Source organism: Equus asinus, chromosome 29 (assembly GCF_041296235.1).
Source record: "Equus asinus isolate D_3611 breed Donkey chromosome 29, EquAss-T2T_v2, whole genome shotgun sequence".
Lineage (NCBI taxonomy): Eukaryota > Metazoa > Chordata > Mammalia > Perissodactyla > Equidae > Equus > Equus asinus.
In genome coordinates this window covers 45,454,004-45,471,863 of record NC_091818.1, presented here as the reverse complement: position 1 = coordinate 45,471,863, position 17,860 = coordinate 45,454,004, and the positions used below count along the sequence as shown (strand labels likewise).

Genomic DNA, 17,860 nt, shown 5'->3' with positions numbered 1-17,860 from the left:
CTGCACGGAGGGTCTGCACGGGGAGAGGGCCCGGGTCTGAACAGAGGATCTGATCGGGGACAGGACCTGAGTGTATGGAGCCTGGTTTAAGCTGTGTCTGGGTGCACACATCTGGGGTGCACGTTGACTCCCACCAGTCAAAGTCAGTCGGGCCTGAGGTCAGGTCCCAAGTGGGAGCCAGGCCCTCATCCTGGGCAGCTGGCTGGGGGGACGCGGCACGTCTGCAGCTCACATGACAGTTCGTCAGGGACTCAGAGTGATGTCCTGACTTGGAGGTGGCCCTGCCACAAGGCAAGACCTGTGACGAATGTTGCCGAAGAGTGGATGGGGTCTCGGGTGGAGCCTTCTCTCAGGACAGGCTCGGGACCCGCAGGTGACCAAGGGTGGATGCTGGCTGTGGGTATGGAGTTGGTCGTGGTTGCCTGGTGACTTGGGGACAGTCTGGAGAAACACTAGGCCTCCTCAGGTCACCCCCAAGGCACAGGTGACACCCATGGAGACACCCACCCCCTCAATGAGGGGCCCAGGAATGTCCTTCTCGCCCTCCTCATCAAGGCTGCCCATACATCATGTAATCAGAGTGGGGCTCTGTGAGCCCTGGAGACACAGCCTCGCACGGGGCTCATTCCCCTGGAACAACTCTGTCGAAGGCACAGGACAGCCCAGGGCAGTGGGCAGCACAGAGAGATCTTCACCTGCTTTCCGTGCTTTCCCGTCATCACAGCCGGGATGGAGCACTGCTCTGTGTGGGTGTTGTGTGAGTGTCTGAGGGAAGCCTGTCCACGCTGCAGGGCCCGGGAGGGCGGAGCAGGCTGGCATGGGCACCCCTGTCCCGTGGATGGTTTCCGGACACCCTAGCTGTGATCAGCAGCACCCACCTGCCCGGCTCTCGCCTCTGCTGCTGGCGGCAGTTGCTGCCTTCCTTGTCCTCTGACCACTGTCTTGTGGGGTGTGGCCATGGCTGGGCAGGCAGAGAGCATTTACCTCCAATCCTGGGACTAACACCAAGGGCAAGGTCCAGGGTCAGCATCCAACTAGACGGGCTGTAGTTGCCCGTCAGAGGTCGCACCTAGACAAGGAACAAATGTGGTAATGATCGTGGGTGTTCTCCACGCTATGTAGCAAACAGCCCTCACCGGGCAGCTCAAAAGCACAGATATTTGGCTCAGGAATCCCAGCGCGGCTTAGCAGGAACTCTGCTCCAGGTGTCAGCCTGGGCTGCCATCCCCTCAGAGGCTCAGCCTCCAGAGCGAAGCCAAGGGGAGGTGGGGAGGGGCCAGCTGGAGCAGCCTCATCCTTCCTTTGTGACCTGGTCTTGGAAGTGATATCCCACCTCATTCGATGTGTCTGTTTTCTACTCAGGATGCAGAAGTGTTGCTGGGTCCAGCCCACACCAGGACTGAGGCCACAGGGTCATCCCAGAGGCCACCACCCAGAGCACAAAATATACCAGTAGAACCACCGTTTCCTTCTGGCACCGGGGCACGCTCCTCATGACGGACGCCCAGGGCCTCACTTCCCCATTCAGATGCTCAGTTCCTGTCCAAGTTGCCTAGTCACAGGCGAGCGCCCAGACCAAGTGGGGCTGGCCTTAGCCTTCCGCAGCAGACAGACAGATGTGTGGGGCCTAGACAGGAGGATGGGCCGACTAGAGTTGAGTGCAGCCAGCGAGGCTCTGAGCTCATGCCAGGCATGGTGGGTGGTACCAACTAGGATCCGTATGGGGCAGGCGGGAGGGGGACTGAGGGCTCTGAGTGGAAACAGGAGGCTGGGGTCCCCGTTACACCAAGAGCAAGACTGTGGACCCCGGGGAGGAAGCCCCATGCCCCCTGGGCACTGTGGCCATCACAGCACAGGGGCCCATCAGGCTGGAGTCTCGGGGAGGAGTCACTCTCCTCCATGGAGAGAGGGCACCTCAGGCTGCTGCCCCACCCACCTGTGCCTGTCCAGTTGTGGGGCTCTCCAGGGACCACGGAAACCACTGGCACCTGCTTAGGCAGAGTCTGTATGGTGCCAGGAGCATCTCATTAATGCAAGGTAGGGGTACCACTGACTCTCCTGAGGGGCTGACCCAGACAGACCATCTGGAATCCAGGCCAAATCCCCTGCCCAGCATGTTCCCAAGTCTCTGTCTCTCTCTGTCATTCTCTTTCTCCTTGTCTCTGTCTTTATCTCTCTCTCTGCCTCAGGTAACACATAATCAAACGTGACCACTTTGCAGCCTGAGGGGTGGGAATGGTGGGCAATGGTCAGAGAAGAGGGTATGTTTGGTGGACGAATGGTGTCTGCCCCTCAGACAATCGGTCCCTATGTGGGTCGAGTGGGCTGACAGACTTGGGGATGGACTGAGGCTGATGGGACATGGGACAGGAGGAGTGGCCACAACCAGGCTGGGTGGCCCTGGGAGACAGGTCAGCCCCTGGTGGTGCTGAGCTCCCTGAGCTGACGCAAGGGCACTTGCTGCACCTCCCTCACACACATGGGGTCCTCCTAGGTCTGATCTTAGCATTTTTGTGCCTGATTTCCTTCAGTCCTCTCCAAAGACCCAAGAGGTAGGTTCTATTTCTCCCATTTGTCATCGGAGTAAACTGAGGCTCAGAGAGGTTCGGTGACATGCCCAAGGTCAAATAGCTATTAAATGGCCGAGCAGAACTCAGACCCCTAATGCATCCCCTCAGTCTCCTGGGGCCAGCTGGGAGCTGGGACAAGACGCCTGTGCCCCTAGAGCAGGGCCATCGTCCAGGGTTTCTCCCTTGTGGGAGGTGGGTGGTGCTGCTCAATCAGGGCATTCTCGAGTGTTGGCCGAGGAGAAGCGGCTCAGGGTCCGACTTGGTGTGACTGGGAGTCCCCTCTGAGGCCCGGGCAGTCCTGGAGAGGAGCTGCTCCTCCTCTCCTGAGCCGGGAGACCAGGTCGGCCCCTCACAGTGGACACGATGGGGTCATCTGACCTTCAACCGAGGAGAGCAAAGGGGTCTTGCTGCCTGGATGGTGCACCAGAGATCCTTAAGTGTGGCGTGCACAGCTCCCTAGGCGGTGAAGAGTTGCTCTAGCACGCGCTCCTCCCAGAGTAGCTTCACTCAGTGCAACGCCTCCTCCCCAAAATATTTCATCGGAAAAACAAGTGGAAAGCACTATAAACGTGAATTCCTCACATCTCATCTTTCTCTCCCATGCACAGACACATGCACAGACACATACCTGCACACAATACACATATGCACATATACACAGACACACATGTACAACCATGCACATACACGTCTATGCACATGGGTGCACACGTACAGCCTTCCCTACACAGAAAACCATTTCTGCCCATAAATAGCCCCTCGCCTGCACACAGTTGCTCCCTATTTCTTACGTGGGTATTTCTATGCAGCTCTAGCGCTGCGGGTGGCTGGGCGGGCGAGGAGCAGCCTCTGCGGCCCCAGGCTGCCTCATCCCGGCTCTCGGTGGAGCCACACTTCCCTCTGCGTGGAGACACCTCCTGAGCCGCTGGGCCTGCGGTTTCAGACAATCTCCGGGCCAGCGAGAGCAACTCACACAACAGGAGCCCAGCGAGACCTGTGCTGTCCAGGGGCGGCCACTGGCCCTGGGCTCCCAGCTCTTGAGAAACCGAGGCGCTGTGGGCGTGCACACCGGCTCCCTAAGGAAAGTGTGAAAAAGAAGATAAGAAATCGAACTGCTAATTTCTGATATTACCTGTTGAAGAGGCAGTAGTTTGAATGTAGAGTCCATAAAATATATTAAAATTAATTTAGCCTGGGTTTTTTTGTTTGTTTTTTAATGCGGCTACTAAGAAATTTAAAATTACATCTGTGCCTCGCGTGACAAGTCTCCTGGACGGCGCAGGTCTAGACTCCACGCGGAGCCTGGGATTCTCTGACCCGAGGGTGGCGCGGGCGGGAGGCCTCGCCTTCAGGTCAGTTTGGGTCGTGTGAGCAGGAAGTGGGCTAGGGGAAGGGGCGGCTCCCCGCTCTCTCTGCCCCCTTGCCCGCCCCCCGCCGAAATCCAGGGTGCAGACAACCTGCGACCCTTAAGTTCTCCATGGGGGAGGCGGGACCCCCGTCCCCACGTCAGCCCATCCCTTAGTCTCCGACTAGAGTCACAGCATCGACTGTGCACCGAGGTGCTGGAGCCGGCCTGCGGGCCCCGCGGCCTCCACGCAGCGACGCCGACGGGGAACCGGACGGGAAGGCGCCGCCGCTGCTCCCAACGCCTGCGGTGCCTCCTCCCCACCCGGCGCAGGCGGAGCCGGGGCCCCCAGTGCGTGCCGCCGAAGACGCCGCCCCCAACAGCACACAGCGTCCGGGCCAGACGCACAGCAGGGGGCGCTGCCCCGCTCCCGCTCGCGTCACCGTGACTCAGCACTCCCGGGTCGCGCTGCAGAGGAAACGGCGGGGGAGCGAGGACGCTGGAAGCCGCCCCAGCGCCGGGGCGCCGCTCCCCCGGCCCCGCCTCCCGGCGCTCCCCCGGCCCCGCCTCCCGCCGCTCCCCCGGCCCCGCCCCCCGCCGCTCCCCCGGCCCCGCCCCCCGCCGCTCCCCCGGCCCCGCCTCCCGCCCTCAGGCCCGCGCTCGCCTTCCAGCGCGCGGCCGCGGCGCGTCTCTGAATCGTCGTCTGTCGGCTTCTGCGGCGGGGCGGGCGGTGGAACCGCCTGCCTTTGTGTCCTCGCCGCGCCTGCGACGTCTCCGCGCCCCACTGTGTGTACAGGGCGCTGCTTTTAATCTTCTGGAAATCAATCCTGACTCAAGTTTTCGATTCATTGACTTGAACACTCGGGTGGTCGCTTCCCCCAGAGTCAGTGTGCGCGTTTGAAGGGCGGAGAACCGCTCGATTCTCACAGTGCACCAGGGAGGTTTCTGTTATGGTATTTCCTTGCTGGTCTCCTCCTCATGCTATATCTTTTACCCAGCTGAGTAGCTCTAACGAGCACCCGGAGGATAACTGGCAAAACAGCAGAGGAGTTCAGAGCCCGACGAAGGAAAAGGTACAGCTGGTGGTCGGAAGTGACTGCGCTCAGGCGGGGGGCGGGGGGCGGGGGCCTCGGCGAAGCTGAAGGGAGTGTGCGCGCCTCCTCCTGACACTGTGTTTCCTGTCGGCTCCTCTTTCTTCCAGTTACAGAAATCCGGAGCCCGCCTCCCAGCGCCGCAGGAAGCTTGCTGCAGACGAGCACGCATCTGCTTCCGTGCGTGCAGTTCCAGGCCGCCGGTTCTGCTGTCAGAGTGGTCCGTCAGAGCCCATCTGAGAACGTTTCAGCAAGGCTCTGGAGAGCAAAACTCCCAACTGCGTTCATAGCTCTGACCCCAGCCCCACCAGCAACAGCGTATTTTGTATTGAGAGGAAGGATGTGTTGTCACTTCTGTGCTCCTGACCTCCCTACTTGCCTGCCATGAGCATTGCCTCTGAGCGAGCTCTCACCGTGAGGAGGTGAGAGGGGCCAGGTCTCTGAGAGACACCTGCAAGAAGAAAGCCATAGTGTACTGTCTGGATGGCCCGCTTATGCTGTGTAACAAATACCCCCAAACCGAGGAGCTTAACAAACACTTTTTCTCTCCTGCTCACTCACAGAGGTCGTGTGGGAGAGGTCCAGTCTGCTCTCCAGGGCAGCCAGCTTCACCTGTCCTCGTTCTGGGTGCCTGATCACATGGAACCTGCATGTCCTCTCACGGGCGAAGAAGAGTATAGAGAATCAAGAACCAACTTGTAAACTCTGCCCCTCAGGTGACACGTCACCCTCCTTACTTTTGTTGACCAAAGCAAGACACATGACCTCACCTTACCTTCAAGGGGGCAGGAGAGTGGGGTCGTCTCCTGAGTCTGAGTGAATCTAAGAACTGAAGCAGAAAAAAGAGGTGAAACAGATGGATTTTGGAGTTTTCGCCAAAAGGAAACATGCTCTGATGCCAGAATGCAAAACATCAAAATTGGCTTTGAGTGGTTAGGGGGAGACAGTGTGGTGATATTTATGGCAAACACAAATATTATGCTGTAAAGTGGGTGCTGATGTAAGAAGAGACCCCTGGGCCTTGTCTGAATTTAATGCTCAGGCTTCCTTTGGGATGGAGACCCAAGATGGAGCCAGCGATGGCGGGCTGGGGGAGAGAGCTCCTGGCTCCGGGGCCTTGTGGCATCTCATCAGTGAGTCAGAGCAGATGGAGTGAGGGTTGGGGGAAAGTGCCTGCAATGCCTCCAGCTGCACGTAGTGGAGTGAACACTGAGCACCGGGCAAGGTGGTGGTGACAGCCCACAGAGGGCAGCATTTAAGAGCTTTTAATCCAAAGAGCTGTTTAGAATTCCTCAACGTAAAAACTCAATTCTTGCCACTGGATAACATTTCTCAGACTCTTCCTTTATAACACAAAAGAGAATGAAATTAATTTTGCTTTTTAGAGGCAAAAAGTTGTGCACGATGCCAAGAACCCCAAAGTATAAAGGGCACTCAGTGAAATGCGAGTCTCATTCCCTCCCCTGCCCTCCAAACCCCTCCCCAAAGGGAACCACAAGTGTCTGTTTCTGCTGAAGCCCTGCTCGCCAGTTAGGAGCGTCACATCTCAGGTACTGGTGTGCACAGCAGAGGAGAGGCTTTCCTTTCTCCCATTGAGCTCAGTGACTTTTGCCTTGGGGCAGGATGTGCTAATGTTCATACCACACCCATCCCTCCAGCCCATCGCCTGCACCCAGCCTGGGCTGGTTCTTCTCCAGCTTCCATCTCCCTGGGTGACTGGACCAGGACCAGGACAAGGGGCAGTTTCCTGTGCACCCCAGGGCCTCCACACACAGGGACACAGGGTTCCATCTCCCCAGGCGACTGGACCAGGTGCTGGCCTGCTGGATGGTGACCCCGGGTATATGTGGCTCTGCTTGCTGTCCACAGGGGAGATAAACCTGTGCACACCCCAGGACCTGGCTGCTTCCCATTGGACTTCCTCTCATCATGTTCTTTTCAGAGACTTCACATCATCCCATGTATGCCAGTGACCGCCCCAGGCCTCCTCTGATCCTCCACCCCTCACTGCCAGCCCCGCTCCACTGTCCACACCTCAGGTGGCACCGCTGTCTCCCTGAGGGGCCAGTCCCCACAGATGCCCCTTTCTTTTGCTCCATTCACACCACATCCACTTGTTTCCCTGCTCTGTTTTCATGACTTCCAACCTTTTTTTCCTCTTCTCTTTCCAGTCTGTTCATCTGACAACTTGCAATGAACTTCCTAAACGTAAAGCTAATAACATCACTACTATGCTCAAAACCTTCCATGGCTGCCCATTACCCACAGGATAGAGTCCAAATCCCTCGGCGTGGCTGAGTCCTCCTTCATTTGGCCTCTCTCATCAGACCCACCATCACTCCCCCCGCGCCCTCCCCTTCTCCCCCCCCGCAGGCCATGAGCTGAGCTCCCTAACGCCCTCATATCTCTGCGCGTGACGTTGCTCCATTCCTCCTAGAATGATTTCTCCTCTCCCGTGGCCAATTCCACACATTCCTCAGGGCCCAATTTAACATTGCATGCTTCGTCTTCCTTGATTCTGCAGAATAATTTCTCCTTCCTCTCATTCCCACAGCATCTGCACCTTCCTCTGCTATCACACGTGCTTGAATATGCATGAATCACCCCAAATTCATATGTTGAAGCCCTCGCCCCCAAGGTGACTGTCTTTGTAGATGGGCCTCTCAGGAAATGATTACGTTTAAATGAGATCATAAGGGGCAGGGCCCTAATTCAATAAGGCAGATGTCCTTATAAGAAGAGGAAGAGATACCAGAACCGCAAACTGGTCCCTTCATTGCGGAAGCCATGCTGAAGGAGTCTGCTTTGTCTTGCTTGCTGTTTCGCTGTTTTGAGTAAATGACAATGTCCTGAGCTGCAGCGTAGACCAAGCCCCTGCCCTGTGGCAACTTGAGTCGTGACAGCAGTGTGAGATGCTGTGCTGGACAAGTGGCAGGATGTGAGGAAAACAAAGCCGCCACCCCAGCACAAGTGCGGGTCTTCTGCTGCGCTGTCCTCAGTGGCTATTCCATCCCGAAGGATGCTGGCTGTCAGCCTGAGTTTTAAAAGGAAGAAGGTGATCAGAATAGTTTTCCTGGGCAGTGAGAAGGCCAAGAAAAAGGCCACTTCTGTGACTCCCTGGACACCGTGAACTGCCGTTTTTCAGGCTGAAACATCATAATTTTACCCACTGGGGGCTGGTGCCTAGATTTCAGAAGACAGAACTGTGGCTCAGAACCTGAGACTGCTGCCTCCTAACCCTGACGACTTTCTTTTCTTGGAGGAAATACTAGGCATATTTAGAACTTCTCTGGTCAAGGGAACCTTGAAACTCTGTGCCGCCAAATCCGACAGACACATGCTATCCCACCTCTTAGGGCCTCAGCAGCCACCACTCCCTCTGAGGGTCCCCGAATATCACACCCCCCTCCTTCCCCTTCTGGCCTGTCTTTCCCACCTGTCTCTGATCTTTCCTCTCAGCTGGGTCTCTGCATGTTGAAACCACTGGGCTGCAGCTGTGTCCTCTGTCTGGCTCCTCCTGGGCGCGTATCACAGCCCATGCACTCAGTGTACGTTGACCACTCCCTCTGCGGAGCTCCAGGCTCAGGTTTGCTTGTCTGTTGGGCACCATTGTTCCACTCCGTGATTTCAGCAGCATCGCAAAGTTAAAATGGCCAGAATGGAACTCTTGTCTCCCCCTCTCCCAACTTGCTTCCTAGCAGTCTTCCTTACCCCAGTGAATGCATCACCATCTGTGCACCCAGGCGCTGAAGCAGGACTCAGATTCATCTCTGATGACTCATGTTCCTCCCACCCTACACCTGCCCGTCTGCTGGCCCCAGAGGGTCACCTGGAGCTACACTGGGCATCTGGCCATGTCTCTACCTGACGCCAGTCTCCATCCAATGTCAGTCTCCATCTCATTTCCCACAAGGCAGCAAGACTGGCCTTCTTAAAAAATAAATTGTTCCATTCAGCATTTATTCAAAAATGTCATTAAAGACTTTCTAAACAGTTCCAGGCACTGGGGAAACAGAACTAAACAAAATAAAACCAAAAAAAAAAAAAAAAAATCAATCTGTGCCCCAGTGAAGTGTGCACTCGAGGGGAGGCCAGCAAACGGCAAACAAGACACACAGGTGTGTCCCATTAGATGACAGTTGGAACCATGAGCAAAATACAGCAGGAAGGGGAAGGAACTTCTTGCCAGGGAGGTGGATTTTAAATAGGGTGGTCAGGAAGGTGACGTGAGAACAGAGGCTGAACGGAAGAGGAAGCCATCACACATAGAACTGGAGGAGTGGGGCTGCGGGGTTGGAAGTCTGCTACGTCTGAGGCACAGCATCGAAGTCGCACAAGTAACTCCAAGTGTGGTGGGCCCTTGGGCGCTCCTGGCAGAGCTGAGGCCAAAGGACCACGCTGTGGCTGTGTGAGGACAGCAGAGAGCCCAGCACAGAAGCAGCAGTCACTGCATTAATCGAGAGTAGGCAGGTCTGGGTCCTGGAGAAGGGACGCCAGTGGCAGCTTGGGGGGTTATGAGATTTCCTGATGTGGGGTGGGAGGGAAACGGAGCCATTGAGGATGAGTCCCAGGCTTGGGCTGTCACTGACTGAAAGGAGCAGATCTGTGAGAGAGTATCAGGAATTCAGTTGTGGACACGTTGAGTTTGAGTTGCCTTTTAGATATCTGAGCCGTAATGGTGAGCTGGCACCTTAAGGAGAGGTCTGGGGGAGACAGAACTTTGGTGGTCTTCAGCCTGTAGATGACACTATTTGGGACAAAGTAGGTCTTGTCACATGGGTGCTGAATCAATATATGAATGGATTTATGAGATATCCATTGTGGGCCAGGCAGTGCTCCTGACACTGGGGAGACAGAGGCATAGACACATAGACACATAGGAATTTGGGCCAAAAGCAAGTACACAAATTAGATGAAATATGAATAAAATAAGATGGGGACTGAGACAGAGGTGACCCGGGACTGCTGTATGAGAGGGTGGCCAGGGAGCGGTTCTGTGAAGGGTTGGTATCTGAACTGAAACTCGGGTAATGGGAAGACCAGTCATGCGAAGAGAAGGGAGAAGAGTATTCCAAGCCAAGGAAACACTGAGATGGAGCAAGTTGGGTATGTTTGAGGAACAGAAAGGAGGCAGGGTGGATGGAGCGAGGACGAGTGGTCAGACACAAAGCTGGATAGCTCACGGGTGAGGGACCTAGAGGCTACGCTAAGTGTTTGGACTTCATTCTATCATGGTCAATAATTGCAGGGTTTGAAGCCAATAACACCAAAAGGATCCCCCCAGTTGGTAGGAGGTGCAGCTGGAGGTGTCAGAGGACTGGAGGAGGCCAATTAAAAGGTGCCTGGAAGAGATAACTGAGGCTGAACAGGGCAAAGGGAGGCTTAGGGGCATCCTATGGAGGTAGAGCAGGCAGGGTCATCAGTGGATTAGATATGGGGAGAGAGACAATGGGATGAAGGACAGTTCAGCTTTTTGACTTGAGTAGCTGGGTGGGATGGTGATACCAGATGAGATGATGCTTTGCGGAGGAAACAGGGGCCTATTTTGGATCAGCTTTGGGCGTATTAAGTCTGAGATATCAAATAAATTCAGGTGGCCATGTCACATGGTCAGTCAGATATATAAGCCTGGAGTCTGAGGGCAGGCCAGGGTTGGGATATATCTGAGCGTGGGTGTGGTCGGTTGCTGCCTCTTCTTTCCTAACGGTAACTGGATGTGTCTGGGCCCCACCCCTCCTTGGCCCTATCCCAGATCCCCAAAGGTAGACCTAACTGGTTTGAAAGCCCATTTCCCTTGACAGTCACTGGTTCAAGACTAGAAATGGGTCGCAACTCTGGCCAATGAGATGAGAAATTTACTGGCAGCTTTGACATCCCTAAATGCCACACAAAAAGAAAATCCCTTTTCTTCCCCTGGATGCTAACATGTCTGCCTACAGCATTCTTGCTCCCTGTCTGAGGAACAAGCTGACCCTGATGTGGCAGAACAGGGCCATGGAAAGGGCATGAGTCCTCGGGGACATCTTGAGCTCTGCACTTCCTCTTCAGCGACACAGTAAGTTTTATTGTTGATTCTCCACGGAGGGGTTGGATTTCAAGTGGTATGGAAGTATCCACATTTCAATGAAGTATAAAGTTAAGAACCTTGGATGAGACTGCCCCATAAGAAAGTGTAGATATAGACAAGAAGACTCCGCAATCATCAAGGTCAGGGAGAGAAGCCAGCAATAAACCAAGAGGGATTGGTCAGTGCCGAGGAGGAAGAAAAACGGTGGAAGTGAAAGGCAGAGCACCTGGACGTCAGCTGTGTGAGGCTGAGAGCCCCAGGAGTAGAACTGAGATGCTTGCATTTGATTTGGCCCCCATTCCATTTTCACTGCTTTACATCTGAGCTATTGTGAAAGCCCCAGAAATGTCTTTGGTTTTTGCTTTAGCAACTTTGGGTGCAGGGAACAAACTCATACAGCAGCCTTAAGAAAGAAGGCAGCTGGGCTGGCCCCATGGCGCAGCGGATAAGTTCGCACATCCCACTTTGGCAGCCCGGGGTTCACCAGTTCGGATCCTGGGTGCGGACATGGCACCGCTTGGCAAGCCATGTTGTGGTAAGTGTCCCACACATAAAATGGAGGAAGATGGGCACGGATGTTAGCTCAGGGCTAATCTTCCTCAAAAAAAGAAAGAAGGCAGCTCATGTGACTGTAGCTGAAACTCAAATGGAGAGCTGATGGGAGATGCTGCCCTGGGCTTTGGCAAATCCATTGAGCAAAGCTTGAATTTCGCTAACCTCTCAGTTCAGGTGAGGACACAGAGAAGATGGTTCTCCAGGTGTACCTCATAGGTGACATGAGAACCTATGTTGGCTGCCCACACTTCTGGGTGGTCACACGTCCTCTTAAGTCCATACCCTCAGACTCTGTGAGCGGTCACATGTCCACTTCAGTCCACCCCTCAGACTCTATAAGGGGTACACGTCCACTTCAATCTGCCCCCTCAGACATCTGGGTGGTCTTAGTTCCCTCTCTCAGAGGGTCAAGGGTTAGAATCATTCCTTTGGAGAAGGCCTTGGGTGCAAGACTGGACCTGAAATGTGAAATGCATTCTCCCTTTGCTGTGGCAAGTTTTAGTGAGAGAATTTCTTGGGCACGTATTTGCAAGGCACTGTCCTAAATACTTTACATGCATTGTCTAATGCACTCTACTTATTAAAAACGTATTGGGTGCCCACAGTAGCCTAACATAAGCTAGCCAAAACCAAAAAGTGATCTGTTCACACATATACCTGAAGACTCCCAAGGCGGCTCTGACTTCAGTTCTTGTTTGGCTCAGGATCACGATGTCACCAGGTCCATCCTGTGTTCTCTAGGCTCTGCCCTATTTGTGAGTCTTTGTGACAGTTTCCTCATGGTAGCTCACTCTAGCCATGGCTCTGTCATACTTGTTCTGTCTCACATCCTCACCCTAAACCACCCAGAGGCAGAGGAGGAATTTTCAGGTCATGATCACAGAAGGAGCTCTTGCAAGTTCCTTGTGTCTCACTCACCTGCACTTGGTAACATGTCCACCCTAAGCCAATCACAGCGGCCAGGGGCATGGGATGCCCTCACTGGTTTTAGCCAATAGGAGAATATTCTAGTACCTGAGACTTGAGATCACATCACCCAAATCTGCTGAGAACGGAGGAGGGACAATTTCCTAAAGAACCTGGACACCAATGGCTGGGGCATGGAGTTCAGGTGCTGGGGATGCCACTTTCAAATGTTTGCTATGCCTTCATAATAACCACATGAGGTGGGCACTGTGAAAAATCCCATCAAAAAATTTTAAAAAAACAGGCTTAGAGAGACTAAATAACTTTCCCAAAGTGATCTGTGAGGGGAGGATCCCTGTGTGAGGCTGCAGTGTTGCAGAGCCCACTCTGGCAAATACACCGTCAGGCATACAGAGCTGACTTTTTTTTAAAAACAACTCCTGATCTGGGACTTAAGAATCAGCAAATTAAGGGCCGGCTCAGTGGTTAAGGTCGCGCGCTCCGGTTCGGCGGCCCAGGGTTCGCCGGTTCAGATCCTGGACCTACACACTGTTCATCAGCTTTGCTTGGCAGCATCCCACATGGAGGAACAAGAATGACTCGCAACTAGGATGTACAACTATGTACTAGGGCATTGGGGAGACAAAAAACAAAAAGAGGAAAGACTGGCAACAGATGTTAGCTCAGGGCCAATCTTCCTTAAAAAAAACAAAACCAGCAAATTATAACTCTCAGGAAGGAAAAAAAAAAAAAAAGAAACAGAGGAACAAGAAACAGAGGGAGCAAATGGAAAACAAGTAATAAAATGGCAGACATATGCCACAACATATCAATAGTTACTTTAAGTGTAAATGGCCTATCCACACAAGATAAAAGACAGATTGACCAAGTAGATTAAAAAACAACACCCAACTGTCTGCTGTTTACAAGCAACTCACTCCAGATATGACAACAGAGGCAGTTTTGTTGAAAAGTAAAGATGGGAAAAGTGCATCTCAAACATTAAGGGAAAAGAAGAACAGGAATGGGTCAAATACAGCAAAACTTCAGAGCAAAGACAATTACTAAGACCAAGAGGGAGATTACCAAATGATAAAAGCATGGATCCCACAAGAAGGCACATCAATCCTAAAAGTGCAGGCGCCAAACAACAGAGCTTCAAAATACACAAAGCAAAAACTCACTGAGCTGGAATGAGAAAGAGTAAAACATAGATAAATCTATTACTACAGTTGGAGATGCAATTGAGAGAACTAGTCAGAAAGCAGCAAGGATGTAGAACTGAACACCACCCTCAACCATGAGGATCTGCCTGACATTTATGCATGCTGAAGCACGTACTGTCCATGACACGTTTAAGTGCCCATGGAATATTCACCAAGGCAGACCACATCCAGGGTCACAAAACACATTCAAGAAGACTGAGATCATAGTGTGTTCTGTGACCACAACGGAAGCAAACTAGAAACCAGCAAAAGACCACAGAAAAACCTCCAAACACTTGGAAACTAAACAACACACTTCTAAATAATCCATGGTTCAAAGAAGAAATCTCAAAGAAAAATTTAAAAATATGTAGAACTGAGATGTAGTTGAAGACGGAAACTTATAGCACTACATGCTTACATTAGAAAAGATCTTAAATCAGTCATCTTAAATTCTTTTCTCAAGAGCAAAAATAAACCCAAAGCAAGCAGAACGAAGGAAAAAATAAAGGATTGGCAAGTTCCAGCTGTGCCAACCTGACTTGGGCACTAGTTCTGGGGTTTCTGTGGGAGCTGCTTGCTTTTTCTCTGGTAACTGAATTGCCTATGAACCAAAAGCACCTTTTGACCATCATTCTCCACAGCAGCTGGTGTGCCGAGTGACCACTCCTACACCCTCGGCAACAACTCGATTCGGCGCTCCTCTCCTCCCACCCCGAGCCCCATGTTCATAGCAGGGATGGGTTAGGCTCATGCGAATTTGGAACCTCTTCCCAAGATAAAGTTTTTCTTGGTGTGGTTTCAGTGGTGTTGGGCACAGGGCTGTACAGCAGCCCCGCAGGAGAAGGTCAAGGCTCTGACTCCTAGCATTTCTGGTTCCCAGTTAATCCCAGCTGCTAAGTGCTGGGAAACTTCCTTTGCCACTCTCTGCACTGGGTCCCTTAAGCCAGGCACTTGAGTGGGTAAAAAGAGAGGCAGCTGGGAGCTTAGCTGCTGCCTGGCCCCGAGTGCCAGGACCTGGAGTCCCCTGTGGGCAAGCCTGGGCAGCCAGCTCTAATAGCCGACATCCCTGGTTGTGTTTTCTTGATGTTTAGTTTGGCTCTTCTGGCTGAAAAGGAGAGAGACAGAGAGTCACTCCAGGCGACTAAAGAACAACAGGATTTATTTTAAGGCTGTGTGGAATGGAAGTGAAAGCTCTATGATGGGCTGTTCTCAGCCTTGCGGGCCACTGGCCTCCCTAGCAATCTCAGCCATGTTTCCCATGGTCAGCCACCTAGCTTTCAATCTCTCACAACTCAATGCCTTAGAGGAAGCCATGGTGAACCTGATCTTTTGGTGTGGGGATGCATCGCAGGTCACAGGGGAGGGCCCTTCTCAGTGTCTGTGGCTGCTGGGAGGCCCAGGACAGGTATAGCTAGATCTTCGTCTGTTCAGTCGATCCCAAACTTGTCCAATCACAATCATTGGGGTCTTAACAGATCTCTGGGCCTTGCAGCTGTAGTTCCTGGTTCAGAAGGGCTGAAATGGTGCCAGAAATCTGTTGGTTTTTTTTAAGCAAGTACTCTTCCTACGGCCGTGGCAGAAGTGCAGAGCCCTCTTCGCATGGGGTAGTTAAGCCATAGTGCTGCTGCCTCACCAGCCACCCTCAGAATGGACCCACTTTGCTTGTGAATGTTCTAGAGAGCTTTCACACCCTGCATGATAAACACACACAGAGGCATACAACTGTTCAATAAACAAATAATGAGTTTTAGCTATGCAAGGTGGCCGCCATGACTGAAAAGAAAACCTGGTCTCAGATGAACTGGATTGGAGGCCCTTGCCATGCAGGGGACAACTGCTGACAGGGCATCTCCATCTCTTGGACGCTCAATTGTCAGTCCCTGGGGCCTAGTGTTCATTCTTCCCCTGCCATGGAAACCCTTTCCTCCCTTAGTCAGTTTCAGATGCACCTAACAGGTAGCCTCCTCTGTAACGCTATCCCGACCCCCTGGGTCCAGCCAACCATCCTTCCCTTGTGACACCTTCATCATATTTCAGCTCAGAGCAGGACCACCCAGACTGTCCAGACTCCTGCTGTGGAGGACAGGGGCCAGGTCCACCCAGCTGAGCACTCAACGTGTTGGCTGTGCCCCACGGTCTCTCTGGTTCCACAAACAATGAAGCTGAGTGGGGAGGTCTTTGTGAAAGTCACCTAAATCCTCTTGCCATGCCTGTCTTTCTCTGACTTACTGTCTCACCTCTCCCGCCTCTCCATGGTGAACTTGGAATACAGGATGTTAAAGGGGAAATAAAGCCCCACCTACATCCCAATCTAAGCAGACCATCAGTTCACTTGGATTAGCAATGGCTCACAGCCCATCAGGCTTGGCAATACATGACCATCTGCTGGTGGTGCTTCTTCAACTGTCAGTTTTATCTAATGATTTAGATAAACATAGCATTTTAACATTAGTAACATATGTGGATATACCAAGGAATGAAATGCAACAATTTCAATTTCTTGTGGGGAAATTTAAATATTTGGGGTTCGGCTCTTGAACCACTCCCACAGGCATGGAAGAACACGCCTTGGCCAGCCTGCTGGCCCAAAGATGAGGCGCACATGGTGATAAGCTGGGTAAGACCCCACATCCCCCAGAACAGGCCTGGGTCCAGACCAGCCAAGGTACACCCCTGTGACCAAGTGCAGCGCAGTGCCAGCAGGGCCGGGGAGCCAAGCCTCCATCAGTCTCTCAATGCCTAACTGTCATTTTAAGCCACTGAGTTTTGGGGTGGTTATGTGGAAACAGCAAATCAACACATCACCCTATTTCTCGCTGAATTTCCTAGGGCAGCGCTGTGCATGGAGAATACATACTCAATAAATATTTCTTTAATTTAACAAATATTTATTGAGCACCTACTATGTTGCAGACAGTGTAGGAAGTACAGGGGATACAATGGTGATCAGGATGGACTTAATTCCTGCCTTCACTGAGCACACTTAATTATCACTGTGATGAGTTCTATGAACGAAATTCTTAGGAATGCAGAATGAAATTCTATGGCGTCAGCAAGGAAACAGAACTACAAACAGTACAGAAGAGAGAGACTAGCTAAAGATGCCTGCATATGTGGGAACTCTGTAAGTAACAAGAGTGGCATTACACATCAGTAGAAAAATAATAAACTAATTAATAAGTGATATGAGAAAAAGAAATTTTCCGTGTGGCAAAAAATAAAACTGGGTTCTTACCTCAGACCATACACGCACATACAAATCAATCAATTCCAGATGGACTGAAGACATATATAGACATAAAAGGAGATTACCTTTGTGACTCCGGAGCAGGGAAAGACTTCATAAACAAGACCAAGACACTCAAACCATAAAGGAGAAGACTGATAAATTTTACTACATGATAATTAAAAACTGTAAGATAAAAGGTACTCCAAATAAAGTTAAGACAACTGGTAGAGATTGAGAGAAAATATTTGTAACATACATAACAAAGGACTGATAGTGAGAACAGATAAAGGATACCAAGTCAATAAGAAAAAGATAACCCAGTAGAAAAATGGGAATAGGATATGAACAGGCAATTCATAGAAAAGGAAAATCAGGCAATTAATATCTAATCGGACCATCTGTCCACTAAATTTATAATATACTAATAAGTTTGATCCATCTTCAGCCTTTTACTAGTGTTGGCATCATGATTATTTAGGAATAAGTCAATTAGTTTGTTTTGAGGCTCATTTGTGATCTGAAAACCACCATGACCCAACAACAACTCCAAGTGACTTTATGGAGACATCTCATGAAACAAGGCCATTTAACATAAGAAACAAAAGATCCTGACACAGGAATCTTTATTCTTGTGGTAAATCTTGGACTAATGAACTGTTTCCTTGTGAATCTTGATTTTAATGCTCACTCTGAACACCTCAGAGCACTAAGCCGACCGGGGAAAAGCCCTAATGCGGCATAACTCACACGTGTGTCGAGAAGCCATAATCCAAACACAGGCCAAGGCAACCTGCATTTCACTCTCATGTACACTGATGGGAAGAGACAAAAAACTATTTTTAAAAAAGATGCATTCTTGAAGAAAATTTTAATTAAAAAAATCAAAAGA

At 51.7% G+C, this 17,860-nt stretch overlaps 1 protein-coding gene and 1 long non-coding RNA gene across 2 annotated transcripts; one reads left to right on the top strand and one right to left on the bottom strand.

Annotated features, from left to right (window-relative positions):
* Nucleotides 1-340: 340 nt before the first annotated feature.
* Nucleotides 341-4,049, bottom strand: LOC123282096 (uncharacterized). Its single transcript, XM_070501019.1, has 3 exons — nucleotides 4,035-4,049; nucleotides 3,362-3,646; nucleotides 341-1,069 (listed from the first exon to the last, which is right to left on the bottom strand). The coding sequence occupies exons 1-3, from the start codon at nucleotides 4,047-4,049 to the stop codon at nucleotides 719-721; spliced, it is 651 nt and encodes a 216-aa protein (XP_070357120.1). The 3' UTR covers nucleotides 341-718.
* A 542-nt stretch (nucleotides 4,050-4,591) lies between these two features.
* LOC123282072 (uncharacterized) lies at nucleotides 4,592-6,328 on the top strand. Its single transcript, XR_006521999.2, has 3 exons — nucleotides 4,592-4,988; nucleotides 5,117-5,428; nucleotides 5,570-6,328. It is a non-coding gene; the product is annotated as an uncharacterized lncRNA (long non-coding RNA).
* Nucleotides 6,329-17,860: the final 11,532 nt, after the last annotated feature.